Genomic DNA, 22,157 nt, shown 5'->3' on the forward strand with positions numbered 1-22,157 from the left:
CAGGCTGGGCAGAGGATGGATGGAGAGCAGCCCTGAGGAGAAGGACTTGGGAGTGCTGGTGGATGAGAAGCTCACCATGAGCCGGCACCGTGTGCTGGCAGCCCAGAAAGCCAACCGTGTCCTGGGCTGCATCCAGAGCAGCGTGGGCAGCAGGGCGAGGGAGGGGATTCTGCCCCTCTGCTCTGCTCTCCTGAGACCCCCTGCAGTGCTGCCTTCAGCTCTGGGGTCCCCAACACAAGAAGGACATGGAGCTGCTGGAGCGAGTCCAGAGGAGGCCATGGAGATGCTCCGAGGGCTGGAGCACCTCTGCTCTGGAGACAGGCTGGGAGAGTTGGGGCTGTTCAGCCTGGAGAAGAGAAGGCTCCAGGGAGACCTTCCAGCACCTCCCAGTACCTAAAGGGGCTACAGGAAAGCTGAAAAGGAGCTTTGGACACGGGTGTGTAGTGACAGGACACGGGCAATGGCTTTAAACTGGAAGAGGGGAGATTTCGATGGGATCTAAGGAAGAAATTCTTCCCTCTGAGGGTGCTGAGGCACTGGCACAGGTTGCCCAGAGAAGCTGTGGCTGCCCCATCCCTGGCAGTGTTCCAGGCCAGGTTGGATGAGGCTTTGGGCAACCTGGTGTAGTGGAGGGTGTCCCTGCCCATGGCAGGGGGGTTGGAACTGGATGATCTTGAAGATCCCTTCCATCCCAAACCATTCTACGATTCTATGAGCTGGAGCTGCTGGAAGTGCCAGTGCCTCTCCCAGTTCGCACAGCACTACGAGGCTAAATTCACCTGGATTAGGAGCCTTTGGAAGCCCATGAGAAAGGCTCTACTACAATATAACACAAAGCCCTGACTCCGCTCCTTCCCAGCTACACACCTGTCTCTCCTTTGAAACCTATTAGTAGGGATGTACTGGAACATTTCGTAATGCCTTGTCATGCTCTGGATCCAGGACATTTTCCAGAGGATGAGAACGATTGTTGTTTTGTCCTAAAAAGGAAAGACAGACCCCAAACTTCCCTGCCGGCACACAGGATCTCATCTTGTAGCTGATGGCAACTGACAGAAATCATTAATGCAGCGACTCCAAAATTAAATTAAACATATGGACTGGAGCTGCCTAATTGGAAGAGCGAGGGCTGTGAAAATCGGGAAGCATTACACAGCTAAGGGAGAGGTCACAGAAATCTCCAGCAGCACAGCTGAGACTTGGGAAAAAAATAGTTGGGCTCCGAAAAATGACTTTGGAAAGACAGGAGTTTTGGGGTGAAGGTTTACTTTTTCTCAGTGGTTCTGAGCGGAAAACACTCATTCCAGCTGCCGACATCCCAGCGCCCTGAATCCACGCCGGTGCCAACAGCCTAAAAAACCCACGTGGTCACAGAGCAGGCAGGTTCGGCAGACTGGAATGACCTTATGGAATCATGGAATTATGGAATGGTTTGGGCTGGAAGGGACCTCAAAGATCATCCAGTTCCAACCCCCCTGCCATGGGCAGGTTGTACTGGTGGGTTTTTTTGTACAGCCTTGTACTGGTGGCAGGGCATCAATCCGTGCAGATCCTCTGCCGGCTGCCTCCGGACCGTCTCTGAGCCGCTCCTTCCTCCCCGCTGATGTGGAAGCCGGAAAAAGCCCCGGCTCACCCCTCCGGAGCCTGTTTGATGGGCTGAGAACCAAAAGTCAGAACAACTTATAATCCACCGAATCAGTGGCCGGATAAACCAATTTTAGGTCATCGCTCTTCCAAAGGGACCACGGTCAAACCAAGAACAAAATCCTGCATCCTACTGCAAAGCAGAGCAAGTCATTTTTAGACCAGTTCCTACCGAATGGATGTGAAAGGACTACAAGAGATCCAGGAGATCGGCACTTGGAAGGGAAAAGGCCATAAACGTTGGAAATTCCACAGGCAAACCCCTGCCACTGAATCAAGCCATCGGCTCCCCGGGCGCTGCCGTCTCCGCCGCGCACGCAACACCCAGTCCTGCTGGCTTCGGGTTAGAAAGGTCACTACAACTGCGAGCAAACCATTTGTAGGGAATTTCAAACACTTGCTGTGTCGTGTTCCAGCTCGATCCGTTCCCCAGCCAGCAGCAAGACCCCACTGCTGATGTTACAACGGTCCGGAGAGCCCAAACCACATCTGGCACAACCCCAGCGGTACCAGCAGAGTTGTTGCACCAGGAGTAAGCCTGGCGCGTGTTCATGGTTGCCTCCATGAAGCATCTAACTACTACATTGTTGGAGACAAGTCCTACCGAGCGACAGTTATTCAAGGAATTAGATCTAAGGAAGGAATTCTTCCCTCTGAGGGTGCTGAGGCACTGGCACAGGTTGCCCAGAGAAGCTGTGGCTGCCCCATCCCTGGCAGTGTTCCAGGCCAGGTTGGATGGGGCTTTGGGCAACCTGGTGTAGTGGAGGGTGTCCCTGCCCATGGCAGGGGGGTTGGAACTGGATGATCTTTGAGGTCCCTTCCAACCCAAACCATTCCGTGATTCTGTGATTCGATGACTCTATGACTTCTTAATTTTCCATTAAAGTCAGTATTCATCCAAAACGTGGGAAAAATAAACACCGTTTGCCCAACACAGCCAAAAGTTGGTTTTTTTTGCCGGGTACCCAAATCAGACACTGGTTGCTGACGAGGGACGCACCTCGGTGCCGGCCGCCTTCTACTGCCTGGATGTTTCCATCCGCGTTCCTACCTGATTTTGGGCCTGGGTTTAGGTAATTATTGTTCCATGAACAGCCTTTCTCCCTGCCTCCTCTCAGCCTTTGCAACTCGGGAAGCCTTGTTCTGCTCCGCCAGTCACTCGGAATGGTCAACAGTCGTCACACTCCATTGCTGACCATTGTCCCCCCGGCAAAGGTGGGAGGCTCCGGAGCCCGTCCCTCCGCGGACGGGCAAACAACGGGGCCCGTTGCTGCTCGGACATCAAAGTTAAACCAACAAGCCCGAGCCCCCGCCTCCGCGCCCGTCGCGAGGAGCTCCCCGAGGAGGTCACGACTTCCAGCGTGTCACGGCACACATCAAAGTTCGCACCACACACGAACTCGGCACACGGATCCGAACCGCGTCGCCCGAGAGCGGATATTCCGCCTTTGTGCGCTGCTTTAATCCTGTGTTTTCCCAAGTAATTAGGCTTTTTTTGCTTATGAACTTGTGACTGGGTAAAGCGGCCCTGAGAGGTTGTAACATCAAAGCTCATTCTCCCGTCTGTCCCGCGTTTTCCAAAATTGGATTTCTTTTTCTCTTTTTCCCTTAAATAAAAACTAATTGAATTTAGTTGTGGACTGAATATATTTAAGAGTGTCTTTAAAAGGTTACGAGAAGCCACAGCGACCATCATGGGAACTGAGGAGGGAGGGCATGGCTTCAGCCTTTTTGCTTCATAAAGGCCGGGATGAAAGGCCCAGCAACGGCCCCGCAAGCCCGGAGGGACGCGGCAGCGCCTACGGGACCTTTCCTGACGGTGGGGTCTCAGACTGCCTCCCACAGCCACGGCCCAAGGTTACGGGCTCGTCAGAGGGCACAACCCGAGTGCCACTGTGGAATGGCACTGCCAACTCAGCAGCCGCCTCGCGGGGATCTCTGGTGACCTCCATCTGTCACACAACGTCCCGGGCACAGGACGAGCGAAAAGCTCTCTTGGGTTTAGCTCGACAGCACGTCCCAAACCAGCCCAAACTTTACAGCTCTCCGTGGAGCTCAGCCTGACTTTGGAAAAGGTGGGGCAGCGTGAAGTGACTCTACTACACCTTAACTCTGTTCTCCTGAGACCCCCCTGCAGTGCTGCCTTCAGCTCGGGGGTCCCCAGCACACAAAGGACACGGAGCTGCTGGAGTGGGTCCAGAGGAGGCCACGGAGATGCTCCGAGGGCTGGAGCACCTCTGCTCTGGAGACAGGCTGGGAGAGTTGGGGCTGTTCAGCCTGGAGAAGAGAAGGCGCCAGGGAGACCTTCCAGCACCTCCCAGTACCTAAAGGGGCTACAGGAAAGCTGGAGAGGGGCTTTGGACAGGGGTGTGGAGTGACAGGACACGCGGCAATGGCTTTAAACTGAAAGAGGGGAGATTTCAATGGGATCTAAGGGAGAAATTCTTCCCTCTGAGGGTGCTGAGGCACTGGTACAGGTTGCCCAGAGGAGCTGTGGCTGCCCCATCCCTGGCAGTGTTCCAGGCCAGGTTGGATGGGGCTTTGAGCAACCTGGTGTAGTGGAGGGTGTCCCTGCCATGGTTGGAAGGTCCTTTCCAAATGCAACCATTCCATGACTCTATGACTCACCCACTACACGATGGCGAAGGCTGAGACAGACGTACCTGGAGTTTCTGCTGATAGCTGCCACCATGAGAGCAGTCCAGCCAAGCTTGTGCCTCGCGTTGACATCTGCGCCTTCCAGCAACAACCTGGGGACAGGAGAGAGACACGGTCAGGAAGAAGATGCAGAGAAAGCATCCCAAGCAGAGTGGAGCTAACAGCGGAAAGCGGAGTATTTTACTTTCCAGGCACTTGCTCCAGTGTAGCCTAGAAGAAGCAACACGAGAAGTTGATTCAAACCAGTTTCTCATTGGCCACCAAACTGAAACGAACTGGTAGGTGACAACAGGCACAGCCCTTTCAAATGGTGCAATGTCACCGTCTTCTTTATTTTTTATTTCTTCCTTCTATTCAGTCTAATACCTGACGAACCAACCAGCAGCATGATGGAGAGCGAAGCTGATCAACCTACAACCTGATGGCATGTTTGGGTCTCCAAGCCACAGTGCAACTGTTAGGGTGTCCAAAGCAGCTCAGCAGATCTCCAAAGCCCACGGCAAATGGAGATACTTTGCAGTTTTCTGGCATGACATGAGAACAAACGAGACAAACCCAAAAAATACCAGGCACGAAACTACCCTTGGTGCTTCTTCTGCAACATTTCCTCAGCCTTTGCACTGTTTCCCTAATCCCTCCCCGCACCTTTTAGCAACTTTGCTCCTGGAGGGCTTCTGCCAGCTTTTACTTTGCTGTTCTTCGGAGAGACGCAGGGGAAAACACAAGCCACGTTTGCCACGTGCAGGCACCACGCTTGAACGATTTAACATCCCCCCAGATCCACAGATAAGGCAGCTGTGGCTGCTCACACGCACTGAAAAAGTCGGACCACTTTTTTAGGGACTTACAGAGGTACGTGCCCGAATTTGGTCACCCCTTCCATAGAATCACAGAAGGGTTTGGGTTGGAAGGGACCTCAAAGATCATCCAGTTCCAACCCCCCTGCCATGGGCAGGGACACCCTCCACTACACCAGGTTGCCCAAAGCCCCATCCAACCTGGCCTTGAACACTGCCAGGGATGGGGTATCCGCAACTCCTCAGGGTAAATTTTAAATTAATTGCCCTCAGCCTGCTCTGGTGGTAACTCTGTCAGATGGTTAATAATGAGTGCTGGGATGGAATTCCTCTTCCTACAGTTGGAACAAACGTAAAACAAAGGAATATCAGCCTTGCAAACACCCACAGGTGTGCACGAGGTCTCTGCAAACCTTCTTTCATGGGTCAAAGTCCTCCCAGCGGTTCCACTGAAAACTTATTCCAAGGAACAAACACACTGACATAATCCTACGGTTATTTCCAACCAGCAATACCAACGTCGAAGCTCTGGCTGGTGTCTGGAACACAGCTGAACCCAGTTCTCATAGAATCATAGAATGGTTAGGGCTGGAAGGGACCTTCAAAGGCCATCTAGTCCAACCCCCCTGCAAGGAACAGGGATATCTCCAACTAGATCAGGTTGCTCAGGGCCTCGTCCAACCTGGCCTTGAACGTCTCCAGGGATGGAGCATCCACCACCTCTCTGGGCAACCTGTTCCAGTGTTCTACAACTCTCATGGTACAACTCTCTACAACTCTCCCCGCTGCCCTGAGAAACTACCCAGGTATTTGGCATCCGAGTGATCCGCATCCCCCTTCGGCTGAACTTCCTGCCCTGTTGGACTGAGACTGTGAGGGCATGAGAGACAACTTCAGCCAAGCCCTACGCAGAGGCATGTTGGATAACTCCTCTGACCCAAGTGGAGCTCTGCCATCTGGGTAACTGGCATGGGTGGGTCATCTGACCATCCTTTTTTCACAGGAAGGGTAGCTGGCGCCCTGGTACGGATGCTCTGAACTCCTCATCAGGCACTTGGACTGAGATCCAATAGGTCAAAAAAAGGAACAGTAACTGGTAGGCTTTACTCGTAGCTCCCAACTGTGCTTCAGGAGGCCATGACCTCCGTGAATGACCTGCAGCTCCAACAGAAGATTTACGTTCTCTTCACCACGGTTACAACTACAAGTTTGACGATAACGAACTATTTGGCAGGTAAACAGCAGGTTCCTCGCTCCAAAAAAGTTTGATAGCTGACACTACATGGTAGGAGAGGAACACATTTTCCTGCAGAATCCTTACCAGATCCACACCATGTGTGTTTGCACATCACTAACTCAGGGCAGGTTGCAGCTCCTGCAATATCAAACGCTCCTGGAAAACACATTCCGAGGTGCTGCACAGGACCAGCCTCGGCTCTCCCCGGGATACATCCTTACGCTTTCTCCTTCTTCCAGCACCTAATCACTGACAGCGAACGCTGAGAGCGTGCTGCCAGCTCTGAAGAGCACTCCCAGACAGCAGATTGCTCAAAGGAGACACATCCATGTGCAGCCACAAAGCCCCCCTGGCCCCACAACGTCGGACACGCCTGGACAGACAGCCGAGAGCAGCCCGGACCGGGGCAGATCGCTATCGTTAGGGATCAGCTCCTGTTGCATTCTCGCTCGGAGGGATGCTGCCGGCAGAAATCCACACCACGGCTCCATCTGTGCCACCATGTGCGCCGCGTTCTCCGCGCGGGCACGGAGAGCTGCTCCCCCAGGCGAACGCCGCTCGTTTGCTGCCACTGCAGGGACCGGCCCCGGCTCCCCCAGGAACCACGAGGAGCTGTGGCCAAGTCTGACAAGGGAGGGGGGAAACCTACACTGGGATCTTCCTGTCTCCCCTCCGACCCACCCCAGGTGCTTTGAAAAATCTTTCCATAGCCATCATGACGCCCAGTCACCTTCCTCTCTTCTCTTCGAGCAGCATGGAAAGACATGTACAAGTTCTTTCCAAATTTCATTTTATTTACTTTGATCGCAGTAACTTTCACCTCACCCCCCTTCTACAGCGTGTCAATCTGGGAAGCCACGTAAAACCCAGCAAATAAAAGACAGGAAAACAGACCAACATCAGAAGGACGTGGAGCTGTTGGAGGGGATTCAGAGGAGGCCACAGAGATGATCCAAGGGCTGGAGCACCTCTGCTCTGGAGACAGGCTGGGAGAGTTGGGGCTGTTCAGCCTGGAGAAGAGAAGGCTCTGGGGAGACCTTCCAGCACCTTCCAGTGCCTAAAGGGGCTACGGGAAAGCTGGAGAGGGGCTTTGGACAAGGGTGTGGAGTGACAGGACACGGGGCGATGGCTTTATACTGGAAGAGGGGAGATTTCGATGGGATCTAAGGAAGAAATTCTTCCCTCTGAGGGTGCTGAGGCACTGGCACAGGTTGCCCAGAGAAGCTGTGGCTGCCCCATCCCTGGAAGTGTTCAAGGCCAGGTTGGATGGGGCTTTGGGCAACCTGGTGTAGTGGAGGGTGTCCCTGCCCATGGCAGGGGGGTTGGAACTGGATGATCTCTGAGGTCCCTTCCAACCCAAACCCTTCTGTGATTACTCTAACAGAGAGGAAGGTGGACAGGGGAACCCAGGAGAGGCAGAGGGAACCCAGACACGAAACCCCCCGAGGCGCGAAGGCACCAGCCAAGCAGGGATTGAGGCCGCCAGAACCCTCCAGCCTGGGAACACCCTCCTGCCAGCTGAGACCTCACAGCCCCACCCCAACCAGTGAGCAACCCCTTTAACGGGGACAATCCGCGTCATTCTCAAAGCACCAGCCCCACGGCGTTAACACGATTTACCATTAAAGGTGCCAACAGAGCGTCCTGGTCGCCCTCCACACGGCCGGGCCGCTCTGCTGCGAACGCTCGGTCTCTCTTCCACCCGTTGTGGATTTTCATGTTTGTTTTCTCACGAACGGGAGCTGCGGCTGAACGCTCCGGCATCGTCTCGTGAGAGGCAGGACCAGACATCCACCTTCCCTTAAAGCACCTGGGAGCCACTAAAATCTCCTTTTTTGCTCACTGCAAGGTTTTTTTTGTTTTCTCTGTAGACATCCTGGAAGAGGAGACCGAGTAATGAATTCCCTTCATTCTTAGAAAATAAAAAAATAACGGAATCAGATCCTAGTCCGGCAGCCAAACCTGTCAGAACAGAGTGCATCCTACAGGATGGATGCTGGAGTCTGTGCCGCGGGATTCGATTACGGGCTGGGAGCGAAGATATGAAAATTAATCGAGTAGTTTTCCATTCAGGAATCTTGGTAATCATAAGCATCTGGAACACCACATGACCCAGCCCAGTGAGAGAATTACTGGCACCACATCACCTCGCGTAACGTGCGTTGACATTTCATTTAGAAGCTGGAATTTTTTTTTTTTTTTTCCCCAAATCATTGCAAGACACTCAGCAACTTCACAGGTTTTCCAGACAACTGAACTTTATGTTCAGGGTCTTCAAGCCTATCATTAATTTTTGCCCTGCCTGATTTAACGATATGACAATCGATAAAGCGACGACCACCGCTCAGATCTGAGACAGCCAAATGTCTTTACCAGCAGGAGCATTTTTTTTAATTAAATAAAATCCTCTGATCAATGTTTAGGATGTTTATCCGCAGTTTAACCAAATAAGGTCCAGGACACTCACTCCTAAGCAGTTCCTCACGCGTATTTAGCCCTATTAGCACCATTTTCAGCGTTTCTCAACAGCCAAACCGTCCCTTGGCTGCAGCAGAGCCACCAAATTGCTCAAGAACCTTGAGAAAGAGGAGGTGCTTTTTCTGTTCGGTGGTTTATGTGTATTTTAAGGATTTTTTTTTAGGGTTTTGGGGCAGAAAGCTCAGCTGCTTCTCCAAACAGACGTGATATTCTGCACAAACAGGTTTTCCTGATGGGTTTCTAATGGTTGGAGCAAGCAGCCACAGCTCCTGACGGACATCCCTTCTCCCTGCAGAGCCCCAGCTCCGAGGGCAGCACCGGGGACGCTTTGCGGACCTGAAGACTTCCCTGGAAGCCAGCAGAAGCTCCGGAGCAGCCCAGAGCCCAGCTGCTCCGGAATTTGCTCCGGAGGAGCCCGGGGCAGAGGGGCACCCGCCGCTTTGTGCGTACGCCCTCGTTCACCTCCAGCCGGCGGCTCCCGACGCTCCAGCACTTTGATCCAGCCAGAGGAGATCAGGAGCCCGAGCGGGCCGCGGCGATGAGCCGTGCCCCCCCCTCCGCCGCTGCCCCCGGACAGATGTGCCTCCTATTCACCCCGCCGCCGGGGTTCTGGGTGACTAACTCGGTGACACCGGGCTCGCAGCCGAGCCCAGGGGGCATGTTTGAGTTTGTGCTCAGCGCCGGCAGTGTGCCCAGCGCTCCCTCCCGACAGGTGGAGGAAGAGGAAGCTGGAAACTTGAACTTTCGCAGCAACAATAGCTTCTGTTTTCGTTCGGCCGCTTAAAACGTTTCCCCCAGCCCTTCCCCAATATGTCGCTGTTTCACCGCGGGGGGGGGGACGACACCTTCTCGTTCACCCTCTCGGGACTCGTCCTCCGCTTCGCAGAAGAGGGAGGGAAGAAAAACATCCAAACCCGACAATATCTCCGAACATGAAAGCACAATCCCTGTCAGAGGCCAGGGAAAGGATCTGCCCGGCCAGGAGAACACAGCGAGCTGCTGAAAAGCCTTTGATCTCGGTGCTGTCTTCCTCGAGACAGCTCAGGGCTGCTGCTCACCTGCTTCCCGATCCATGTGCGCTGGCAGCCCAGAAAGCCACCCGTGTCCCGGGCTGCACCCAAAGCAGCGTGGGCAGCAGGGCGAGGGAGGGGATTCTGCCCCTCTGCTCTGCTCTCCTGAGACCCCCTGCAGTGCTGCCTTCAGCTCTGGGGTCCCCAACACAAGAAGGACATGGAGCTGCTGGAGCGGGGCCAGAGGAGGCCACGGAGATGATGGGAGGGCTGGAGCACCTCTGCTCTGAAGACAGGCTGGGAGAGTTGGGGCTGTTCAGCCTGGAGAAGAGAAGGCTCTGGGGAGACCTTCCAGCACCTTCCAGTGCCTAAAGGGGCTACAGGAAAGCTGGAGAGGGGCTTTGGACAAGGGTGTGGAGTGACAGGACACGGGGCAATGGCTTTAAACTGGAAGAGGGGAGATTTCGATGGGATCTAAGGAAGAAATTCTTCCCTCTGAGGGTGCTGAGGCACTGGCACAGGTTGCCCAGAGAAGCTGTGGCTGCCCCATCCCTGGCAGTGTTCCAGGCCAGGTTGGATGAGGCTTTGGGCAACCTGGTGTAGTGGAGGGTGTCCCTGCCCATGGCAGGGGGGTTGGAACTGGATGATCTTTGAGGTCCCTTCCAACCCAAACCATTCTGTGATCTCAGGGCCAGTGACACACCACAGCGCTCTGGGAAAACCCACAAGATGTTGGGCAGGGTCGGTGCAGATGGTTCAAGCAAGGCTCAGGAAGGGACAGGAAGAAGAGGAGCAGTGTTTTCTCCACAGCTCCCAAGGAAGGTGGGCTGCTCCCAGGACACGGGGGTCCCAGAGGGGACAGTGCCCCTAACCCAGAGAACACAAACAGGGAGTGTGGGGAGGCAAGAGGTCAAGGAGAAACTCCTGGAACTAAATTTTCAAATTTCCAAAGAGAAGCTCTTCTAAATCTGAGCTTTAGAAGGGAAACCGAGCTCCCAGATGCTCCCAGAGCCAGCGTGGCTGGCTGAGGGCACAGAGGGTGGGCGAGGGCACCGCAGGCGAGAACACACCTGCTGGGGAAAGCCGGAGCAGCACAAGGCGGATACGAAGAGATGGATACAGAGATGGCGAGATGCTGGTCTTCGTCCTGCGCCAGCACGGTCTGCCAGATGCTCCGACACCACGAGCTTTGGCAGGAAGAGAAAACGACGCCTCACCTGACGGAGCCCCGATTCATCGCCGACTTCCCGAACCGCTGCAACGCGGCAGCGGAGTCGCGCGTTGGAGAAACACCACCCTGGCCTGAGAGACTGTCTCTGTAGCAGAACAGGAGTAACCCCTGTTTGCAGAGGGATCTGAGCACAACACACGACCTTCTGGCAGTCCCAGCACACCCAGCCAGGCTTGCTCCGTACGGATGCGAACTCCAGTTTCGCACTCCCCACCACCCACTGAGTTTCCCAGCTTGTGTTCTGTACGGAAACACTTTGGATTTGTTTTAAACCTGCTGCCTGACATCTCCCTGGGCGCTCCTTGGCTCCTGAGCTGTGAGGGAAGAGCAATAATTGATCCCGTTCGTCAGCGTCGCCCGTGGTCACGCAGATTGCTCCCATGCCAGCCGGTTGCCCTTCCTGGCGCTGCCGCAGCCTCTCCTCCCAGCCCAGAGCCGCTTGGCCACCCCGCTCCCACGGAGGCTATCCCGCACTCAGCCCCGCCGATGCCGCAGTGATAAACACCCACATTCATTGGAATTAACCCTGGGATGGCTACCAGATGTGTTCCACTCATACAGAAACCACCAGGCATCCGGCTGTGCCAGACGAGTCGGTGCCTGGTTCCAGAGAGTGGGATTTGGGCACAGCAAAGGGTTTAAAGCTGTTTTGGAAAGGGGCATGAGCTCTCCCGTCGCTCGCGGCTCGCTGGCTGGACGCCAACCACAAAGAGACTGGTCTTATGACTCAGTGTGCAAACACCACCAGTCCTGGCAGGACCAAACGCCACCAGAAGCATGGAAAAAAGGGCACTGGAGAGGAGGCGTTAAAGCAAAACGCTCCCGCGAAACCAGTAAGGAACCGAGTGGCGACAGCAGAAGTCACCGCTTCATTTCCCGGCTTTCCGCCTCGGTCCTGGCCGCCCTGCTTGGGAAACTCTGCGGTGCTGCCTGGAAAAGGCTGTCTCCGACCGGCTTCCCAGCTCTCCGACACAGGGCAGCCCAGCACACGCAAGTCTCCTCCCGTATTTTATAGGCACCATGACGAAATCCGGGCTGCTGGACCCGCTCCGAGTCCCCGAGCCCACGCGCCAAACCAAACCCAACAACCAGGCAAAAACTTCCACGGAAACCAAGCACTGTATAATTTGGTCCACGCAATTAGGAGGAAAGATTAAAGGGGACACTGCCAGGGAAAACGTCTGTTTATCCTAAAAACCCCAGGTGTCCATTAACTCAGATACATCCTCACCAACACAGGCCCGGTGCGGGGGGACAGGCGGCACAATATAAGGCGTGTGGCAACGGAAATAAATGGAATTACAAATAATCTTCCCGTCCTGCCTCCAACCCTCCCGCGCTGCCGCTGCTGAAGCCATTTCACAGCCGTGCAGGAGCGAAGATAAGGGACACGCCTGGCTGGTGGCCAGGGACAGTCACGCATCGGTAGCCCTTGCCACGACTCCGCCGTTCACCCCACGAAGCACCCGGGTGTCCCTCGGGCACGATATTCACAGTTCTGCTCGTTATTCCGAGACAGGAGGATGCTCCGACAGGTACGAGACGGGATATCTGCCCCTCTGGCCGGTTCCTTCCCGCGACCCGATGGTTTCCCAGCTGCGGGCACGGCTCTCTGCTCGGAGCCGAGGAGAGCGGCGTGGGCAGCACAGCCCCATGCCAACGGCCCGGTCGCACTTGGCGGGGGCAGAAATGGGGCTGCCAGGTCCGGAGGGAAGAGCCACCCATGGGGCTGAGCTCCTGGAAGCTCTGATGCAAACGGCTCACGTTCAGCTCCGGTTTGGGCTCATTTCAAAACTCCGTCCCTGGACTGAGGAGGGTGTTGTTCCGAGATGGTAACCGAAGCCCGACTGACTACCGAGGGATGTTTTTGCCCAGTCTGTGATTCCACACACAGTTTCTGAATCCTTTAACGAGCCCTTGAGATGGGAAGCAAACAGAAGGTGCTGCTGAAGCCGTACCCCACCTCCTGAGCTGGACAGAAATGAAAGGCAGACAAGTGCAATGGCCAGGAGGACAATGTTTTACCTGGAAACACTTGTCTTCACAGATCTTCTGTGCTCCTGGCAGCTTATCTCGGCTCCTCCTGGCCATTTATAGAATCACAGAATGGTTTGGGTTGGAAGGGACCTCAGAGACCATCCAGTTCCAACCCCCCTGCCATGGGCAGGGACACCTTCCACTACACCAGGTTGCCCAAAGCCCCATCCAACCTGGCCTGGAACACCTCCAGGGGTGGGGCAGCCACAGCTTCTCTGGGCAACCTGTGCCAGTGCCTCACCACCCTCAGAGGGAAGAATTTCTTCCTTAGATCCCATTGAAATCCCCCCTCTTCCAGTTTAAAGCCATTGCCCCGTGTCCTGTCACTACACACCCTTGTCCAAAGCCCCTCTCCAGCTTTCCTGTAGCCCCTTTAGGCACTGGGAGGTGCTGGAAGGTCTCCCCAGAGCCTTCTCTTCTCCAAGCTGAACAGCCCCAACTCTCCCAGCCTGTCTCCAGAGCAGAGGTGCTCCAGCCATCGCGTCATCTTCATGGCCTCCTCTGGACCTGCTCCAGCAGCTCCGTGTCCTTCTTGTATTGGGGACTCCAGAGCTGAACACAGTATTCCAGGTGGGGTCTCACGAGCGCAGAGCAGAGGGGCAGAATCACCTCCCTCGACCTGCTGGTCATGCTCTATTTAAGCATAAAAAGATTTAAAAGGTGTAGAAGACAAGGACAAACACCACTCTGGTCTAGCTGGAAGGACTGCCCAGGTCCTGCCACATCACACGTGAAAGGGGTGACAGTATTTGAGAAGAGCACATGTTCTCCAGCACATCTCACCACCGTGCCGGGTACAGATTAGACAGCAAACCACCACCACGACTGCACAGTTCAGCAAGGGCAGCAACTAGCGCAGCCCGTGCGCCTCCAGCTCAGCCTCCTGCAGCTGACCACAGCCTCAGGTTTGATCTTTTCCCCCCAGTAAACGCAGCATGACCACATACGCTCTGGGCCCGAAGTACTTTGACAGTGGGGGAACATGCCTGGCCCTGCCAGCACACACCTCGTGCACGCCGTACGCTCCGGAGCACATCCCACATCCCTGTTTCTGCCACTGAATCATTAAGTGGGGACTGAACATCCCTGGGACACCACGCTGGTGGGCAGCGAGTCTCTCTGGGACAGCAAGGGGACATGTCACCAGAAGCAGGGGACAGCGAGGCTGGTAAGGGACCAGGATCATCCTCCCTCTGGGCAGAGTGGGGTGGGTGTTCCTGCCGTTGGGATCAGGACCACATCTCAGGTGTAACCCTGCTGCGGCCAGGCTGGGCCAAACCCCATCTTGCTGCAGAGGGAACTCTTGCTCGATGAGCTTTGCTGCCGACAAAAGGAGGGAGAAGACGGACGCAGCCTGGGAGGAGGCAGCGCAAGGATGAGTCAGAGATGACAGGATGAGCGACGCTTGACCGAACGGGAGAGATCACCGTTCGGGGTGCGCGAGCTTCACTCAGCAGTTTCGGCAACCCCCTCCCCTAAAAATCAGCCTGGAGAGAGCAGAACCAGCTGCAGCAGCTGACACGGAGCTTCCTGCCCTACCACCACGTCTGGCTGGATCCCTCCGAGAGCAGGAGAGCGCCTGGTCAGCTCCAGATCTCATTGCCACGCAGATTCGGGCCGCTGCCTGCCGTCAGGAACGAGCCTGATGACACACGCGCCGCGCTTCCATGAGTCACACTGGTTACAAGAATCCTGCTCCATCACGTTCATCTGGCGAGGGAACTCTGCTGGAAGCCTGGGCTTTTGCGGGTGGCTTATGAAGAAACGAAGCTGGAACACGGAGAATCAATATTAATGCTGAACATAAACACAAGGGGGATGGAGGCAGGAATTCTTTATGGCTCTGCTTCTCGCTTTCCCTCCAAACGCGCGGAACAACTGAGGTTGAGGGAAATTAAACTGTCACATTAATTAGGTGTTGTCTTCTGGGCCGGTTAATGGCATGAAGGGCTTGAAGGACACGGAGCTGCTGGAGCGGGGCCAGAGGAGGCCACGGAGATGATGCGAGGGCTGGAGCACCTCTGCTCTGGAGACAGGCTGGGAGAGTTGGGGCTGTTCAGCCTGGAGAAGAGAAGGCTCTGGGGAGACCTTCCAGTACCTTCTAGTACCTAAAGGGAGCCTACAGGGAAGCTGGAGAGGGGCTTTGGACAAGGGCATGTAGTGACAGTACAAGGGGAAATGGCTCTAAACTGAAAGAGGGGAGATTTCGATGGGATCTAAGGAAGAAATTCTTCCCTCTTGGGATGCTGAGGCACTGGCACAGGTTGCCCAGAGAAGCTGTGGCTGCCTCATCCCTGGAAGTGTTCAAGGCCAAGTTGGATGAGGCTTTGGGCAACCTGGTGTAGTGGAGGGTGTCCCTGCCCATGGCAGGGGGGTTGGAACTGGATGATCTGTGAGGTCCCTTCCAACCCGAACCCTTCTGTGATTCTATGAAGGGAACGGCTGGTTGGCCACACACTCCCAAAGGGAACGGTCTCAGCAGTTAATGTGTTCCTTGATCTCCATGAAGAGTTCAGCCGGGTTTCTCGCATTTAACAAGTGGGTAAAGATGAGAAAACCGTTTTGGGAGCAGAGAGGAGATGGAGGGAAGAGGAGAGCCTGTGGCTCAGGGGCTGGGTCCAGCCCTCGGACAGGCGATCCTTCCTGCAACAATTACTGTGGGCTCTGCCTGGGATGTTTGAAAAGCCTGTTCATCCCTAAGAAGGAAGAGGTTGTCGGTTGGAATAACGTGAAATTCCCCTCAACATAAGCCTCCCACTCATTTCTGATACTCACAAACTGAGGCTTTCCAAGCCTGACTGAGACATTTCTAGCTACCAGCTGGACTAATGCTCACTGTGTCTCGTATCACTCTCCCTCTCCAGCAGCTCAACAGCAAAAAGGGACTTGGAGAAACCTCCCAGAGCACAGGTGGTCTCTGCGCCGCTGGTGAGCAGGGCTGGGCTGGCTCGTCTGGGCACGAGCTCGGCGAGATGCTGCCGCGGCAGCACAGCTGCCAAAACCAGCCCGAGGCACGGCCAGACTTTCCCTTCCAAGTGCTCAAGGCCAGGTTGGATGGGGCTTTGGGCAACCTGGTGTAGTGGAAGGTGTCCCTGCCCATGACAAGGGAGTTGGAACTGGGTGATCTTGAAGGTCCCTTCCAACCCAAACCATTCTGTGATTCTATGATAGAATGGTTTGGGTTGGAAAGGACCTTAAACATCATCCAGTCACTGTCTTACGATGTTGTAAGGCATAACGGGCCACGGCAAGCCGTCAGCTGAACAAGGCACCTGAAAAAAGCCAGCTCCCCAGTTCCTGCAGCGAGGAAAAACAAGCCCCCAGCAGCAGACGGAGGGAGCGTGGCGCAGAGAACGGCCTGCAGAATGACAAACATCTGGCTGCTGCTTCCGAGAGCCTCCGCGCCAAAACGACGGCGAATCGAACACCACCAGCAACCGCCCCGCACCGCCAGCGGCACCACGGCTCTGCCTGGCTTTCCTGGCACGGCCCAACGAGCCAGGGAACACGTGTCCCACACGGTGCGGTGATGCCCGAGCAGGAGGGACAGCGGGCAGCAGCTCAGCCCCACCGTGCCACCGGTATTCCGCTGCCTTTCCGTTATCACACCAACATCAGGCCGTGGGAGCGAGCTACATCCCACATCAGCCTCCCCGCTCCGAACTCACCGCCCCAAGCTGCGCGGAGCAGGGGGCAGAGCAGGGGGTGTCCAGCGCTGCCCGGGGCAGGGGGCAGAGCAGGAAGTGTCCGGCGCTGCCCAGGGCAGGGGACAAGCCACCAACAGGGCGTTACGCGGCCGGCGCTGCCCTCTCCCGGGTGCACATCATGCTCCTGCCCTGCCGAGAAGGGATTTGGGCTTCACCCCTTGCAGGTGGCAGGAGAAAGAGCGAATCAACCCTCCTCGTGCCTCCTCTGCCAGCTCTCCAGGAGCTGCTGGGCTGCGGGAGCTCGCTGTAAAGCAGGGGCCGACGCTGCCCGCAGCAGGGAGAGAGTCAGTCATTCTCACAGCCCCCCTGCCCACGCCTGGCAGCGAAGGCACGTGCCAGGCACAGGTAGGCAGGGAGATCCGAACGCGGCGGGGTGCTGGAGTGGGGCTGGGAGAAAAGAGCGCAGAAGCGAAGGGAGAGGCCGCGGGCCGTGCACAGCCACCAGCCCTCCCCTAATGAGGGGGAGCCCAGGGCACCCCGCCCGCTGCTCTGCCCGACCAGGCTCACAAATCACCCAGACATCCCTGAGCAGCAGCTTCCTGCAATTACGAGCAGCAGAACACATGTGCCAATTAGCTGCACACCAATATCCTCTCTGGTCCTTGATCTGGGCCAGAGCTCAGCCCCGGGGTACAGCAGAGCCAGGCTGCTTCCTCTGAGATGCCAGGCACTGGCCGGAGCACCCTTTGGCTGCGGGCCAGGAGGGCTCTCGTGCCCGATGGAGGGACAGCAGGTCCCAGCACCGAGCTCCGTGGGTGCCTGCGCTGGGTGGGAGACCTCAGCCCGAGGACATCAGGTGTGGAGAACACGGGAGGACAGCGACGTCGGCTCCCATCCTCCGCGAGCTGCCAGGCCACCCAAAAAAAATCTGAATTCTGCTCTGGTCGAGGGCAGCGCTTGGGCATGGGAGACCTCATCCCCCCTGGGTTACTGAGAGAGCGGGCAGGGCAGGGCGGCCGAGCGCTGCCAGCTTCTCGGACGCTTCTCTTCACCCCGTGTTCTCAGGAGGCTCGTTTCCCCCGCGCAGCTCCCGACCAAGCCCCTGGCACTTGCCTGCCAGCAGATGGATTCTGTTAGCGCAGCACTGGGAACCACTGGAGCCGATCCAAGTGCCCCCCCAAGAGCTCCGGCCGCAGGAAGACTGCATGGGCAAAGAGAAAAGGTGGCTCCTGGGGACTTGTCACACGCAGAACGTGTTTGTGGACACCCCGGTGAACGTAACGCTGCCAGGCAGCTCCCAAACGGGCCTGGCACGACCACAGCAGGGGTGGGCACGGCCAGCAGCAGCAAGAGTGCCGGAGGACGCGGAGCATCGGGACAGCTCTGGAGATGCTCCACTCCGTGACGGGCATGTGCTTGGTCACCCAGCCAGCCAGGTCGGCTCGGGTGGCACAGGCAGACCCGAGCTCTCTGCCGTGCTCCTGGTGGGACACGAGGCCCTGTCCGGGCTGGAGAGCTGCTGGCTCAGGCGGAGGAGCCCACGAGGGCTGTCCGTTCAGAGACAGACCCCCCACACGAGGCTCGGCAGCTCCTGGCCTGGAGGTGTCCGTCCGGGCCTCACGCTCTCCTCTCCCTGCACAGGGATCTGCAACCCGCTTTCCAGTTCACTGGGAACCATGCTCACCATCCCTCCCAACCCGCTCTGCAACAGCGAGGCGAGCACCCCGAGAGCTGTGGGAGCAGCCGGCCCCAGGAGCTGTGCCTTGGGATGCCCACTCAAGTGCCACCAAGCACCGAGGCGCAGCGGGTGACAAGGCTGGGGAACAAGCGGGTGAACAGTTGGGGCTGTTCAGCCTGGAGAAGAGAAGGTTCCAGGGAGACCTTCCAGCACCTCCCAGTGCCTAAAGGGGCTACAGGAAAGCTGGAGAGGGGCTTTGGACATGGGTGTGTAGTGACAGGACACGGGGCAATGGCTCTAAACTGAAAGAGGGGGGATTTTGATGGGATCTAAGGAAGAAATTCTTCCCTCTGAGGGTGCTGAGGCACTGGCACAGGTTGCCCAGAGAAGCTGTGGCTGCCCCATCCCTGGCAGTGTTCAAGGCCAGGTTGGATGAGGCTTTGGGCAACCTGGTGTAGTGGAGGGTGTCCCTGCCCATGGCAGGGGGGGTGGAACTGGATGATCTTTGAGGTCCCTTCCAACCCAAACCATTCTGTGATTCTATGATTCCATGAGCCCACCCTTTGCCAAGCACTGACGGAGTCCTCCCGCCTTCCCAGCCCTTGGCAGCGCAGCTCCGCACATCTCATCCCCCACTTCGGGGACGGGGCACCTCTCCAAGCCTGCTCACCTGTTGACTTCCGAAACGTTGTTGGTCCTCGCAGCTTCCAGCAGAGCATCTTCTGCAAACAGAGGAAGAAAGGAAAGCGAGTTAGCGGCAAAACACGCACACGGACACCCGCCTGGCACACCGTAACACCAGAGATCCCGGGGCAGCGGGCACAGCTGGGCACGTGAGCTGCTCCTCCCTGGGCAACCAGCCTCTCTCCCATGTCTGTAGGAAACTACCTTTGCCTACAACTGCGGGCACTGCCAGTCTCTGGCTCGGAAGGTGCCATGGGATGGGCCTGGCAAAAGGCTGGAGCGGAGGGGAAAGGTCCTGCTGGGGCACCTGGGGCCGAGGACGAGCCAGCAGCGGCTCCAGCAAGGAACAAACTGCACCAACAGCTGGAGAAACAAGGACTTCTCCTGCGTTTGCAAAGCAAACCCTGCCAACGGCGGGCTCTGGGGTGCAGCGGGCTCTGAGGGGCAGCTGGCACTGCCACCCCAGCAGTCCCAGCTTCAGCCAGAGGTTTCCAGCCCCCACAAGGCCAGCGAGTTCCTACCGCAGGCTCAAAAGGACACCTCCTGGCTAGGGAGGGTAAGGACAGCACCCCAGCTCCGACAGCACACAGAGCGAGCTTGCAAACCCAGTGCAGCCCCCTGAGCTCTACTGGGGCATCTGGGAAGCTGGGACAGTTCTCCCCAGTTCTTACCAGTCTTCGGGTGCTTCCTGTTCCCTCCCCAACACTCCCTGCCTCCTTTCCCTGCCCCAGGTCACTCGTGCCCATGGATCTGCCTCGCATCCTTGACCTGCCTTCCCGGAGAGCAGCACCAGCGGACGGGGCTCTGGCCTGGGCACCCCATCACCTGGTCCCGGGGTGAGGGGCCCCTCTCTCGTGGCACGAGCACACAGCCACAGCTGGGCAGAGGCCGCGATTCCAGCTCCCCCAGCAGCCAGCTTCCTGCAGAGCTCCGAGCCACACCGCCAACCCCAGCGCCTCCTCCGCTGCCCCGAGAGCAGCGGCGCTCGGCGCGCTGCAGGGAGCTGTTTCGGCTGGCGGATGGCATCGGTGTGGGCACACGTCCAAATTAAGAGCTTTCCAGCTCTTAGTGGGCTCGTTAGGGAAGCGGAGATGAGTGGGCACTGAGCGCTGATCCGGGCAGTGTCCTGTCTCAAGGACAACTCCCCAGGCTGGGGGTGCCAGAGGAGAGCAGCGGGCGCCTTTGTGTGTCACCCGATGGGGGACAATGGCTGCTTGCCGGCAGTGTGGGACACTCAGGGTAACACCCGGGCAAATGGGGCCAAGTGACCTTCGGTGTCTGAGTTACCGAGCGTTCTGCCACTGCAGCCTGGACATGGGCCCAGTAAAGCAACCTCTTCCCAGTTATAGGACCACAGAAGGGTTTGGGTTGGAAGGGACCTCAGAGACCATCCCGTTCCAGCCCCTCTGCCATGGGCAGGGACACCTTCCACTACACCAGGTTGCCCAAAGCCTCATCCAACCTGGCCTGGAACACTGCCAGGGATGGGGCAGCCACAGCTTCTCTGGGCAACCTGTGCCAGTGCCTCACCACCCTCAGAGGGAAGAATTTCTTCCTTAGATCCCATCAAAATCTCCCCTCTTCCAGTTTAAAGCCATTGCCCCGTGTCCTGTCACTACACATCCCTATCCAAAGCCCCTCTCCAGCTTTCCTGTAGCCCCTTTAGGCACTGGAAGATGCTGGAAGGTCTCCCCGGAGCCTTCTCTTCTCCAGGCTGAACAGCCCCAACTCTCCAAGCCTGTCTCCATAGTGCTCCAGCCCTTGGATCATCTCCGTGGCCTGAGCTCTCTGGGCATGCCCTTCTGCAGCTGCATCCCTGCCCTCTCCGGGAAAGCATCCGGCCTGCTTCCCGCACCCTCCCACCTGCCTGGCTGCGGGGTTTGGGGCACTCGTGGCTCTGTCCCCCCCACCTGCAGCCACAGCCACGTGGCTGCCTGGCTCTCAGCGCCAACCAGCCCGCAACCCCGCTCCCGCTCCTCGCAAACCCTTCCCCAGCACTAATTACACCAGCCTCCCCGTAACGATGGTGGAATCTCCTGGGTGACCCACCCGGCAGCCCAGCCCAGGAGCTTGCGTGTTCCTCACGGGGAAACCAACCTCTGACGTGCCTGAAACCATGGAGTGATTTCATAGATTTCATAGATTTCTAGGTTGGAAAAGACCTTAGAGATTATTCAGTCCAACCGTCCCTAATCCCCATTAAACCATATCCCTAAGTAGTTCATCCACCCTATTCTTAAACACATCCAGGGATGGGGACTCAACCAGCTCCCTGGGCAGCCTATTCCAGTGGCTGACAACCCTTTCAGAGAAGAAATACTTCCTAACATCCAACCTGAATCTGCCCTGACTAAGCTTATACCCATTTCCTCTTGTTCTTGATCTCACACCCTGTGTTGTAGCAGCGCACGAGCTCGCTGCCAACGAGCCCAAAGCTGCGAGCAGCAAGCACTGGTCCCTGCCGACGGCCCCCCTCGTGCCCACACCATCTCCTCGCCCGCAGCTCGGACCAGAAACCCAACTCGGACCGATCCTTGCCCAGCTGAAGGGCTGAAGGTCTCCTGGCCCTCAGCAGAGCAGCAAACACATCTCTGCTCCAGCACCACCTTGCCCAGTAACACCAACGAGGCCGCTCCATCTCCCGTGCTGCAGCAGGAAAGCGGGGTGACAGCCTGGGGCAGCGTGGCCGAGCGTAGGACTGCACCCCGAAGGCTCCCAAAACCGAAACGCAGCACCAGTGCCGAGCATGGGACTTGCCGTGGCATAAACCTACAGCTACCCATCAACCAGAAACCAGGCCACTCACCCCAGCAGATCGCTCGCACACGCCAGCCTTTCCCAAAGCTAAGCCTGTGGCAACCAGGGCTTGCGGCCACCACCAGCTGCTTCCTCCCCGCGGTGGGACGAACGTGAACCATGCCATGGGAAACCTTGGGTGTATCGGGGTCAGAACTCAACCCCTTCCCAACTCCCAAAGCTTTGTGCGTGTCCAAAACATCCTATGGTCAAAGCAGAGGACCAGGGAGAGCCGGCCCTGCGGGGGACACGCATCCCAA

The 22,157-nt window shown here is 57.0% G+C and overlaps 1 protein-coding gene across 1 annotated transcript in view; it reads right to left on the reverse strand.

The window, feature by feature from the left end:
- CLPB (ClpB family mitochondrial disaggregase) overlaps positions 1 to 22,157 on the reverse strand; it is a 40,201-nt gene that overhangs the window by 17,007 nt on the left and 1,037 nt on the right. Inside the window, exons 2-3 of the mRNA XM_086631059.1 lie at positions 19,088 to 19,139; positions 4,308 to 4,394 (exon numbers count right to left, since the gene is read on the reverse strand). Coding sequence (XP_086487185.1) covers positions 4,308 to 4,394; positions 19,088 to 19,139 — 139 coding nt within the window. The remainder of the gene's footprint in view (positions 1 to 4,307; positions 4,395 to 19,087; positions 19,140 to 22,157) is intronic.

This window comes from Tauraco erythrolophus, unplaced genomic scaffold (genome assembly GCF_009769465.1).
Source record: "Tauraco erythrolophus isolate bTauEry1 unplaced genomic scaffold, bTauEry1.pri scaffold_79_arrow_ctg1, whole genome shotgun sequence".
Classification (NCBI taxonomy): Eukaryota; Metazoa; Chordata; class Aves; order Musophagiformes; family Musophagidae; genus Tauraco; species Tauraco erythrolophus.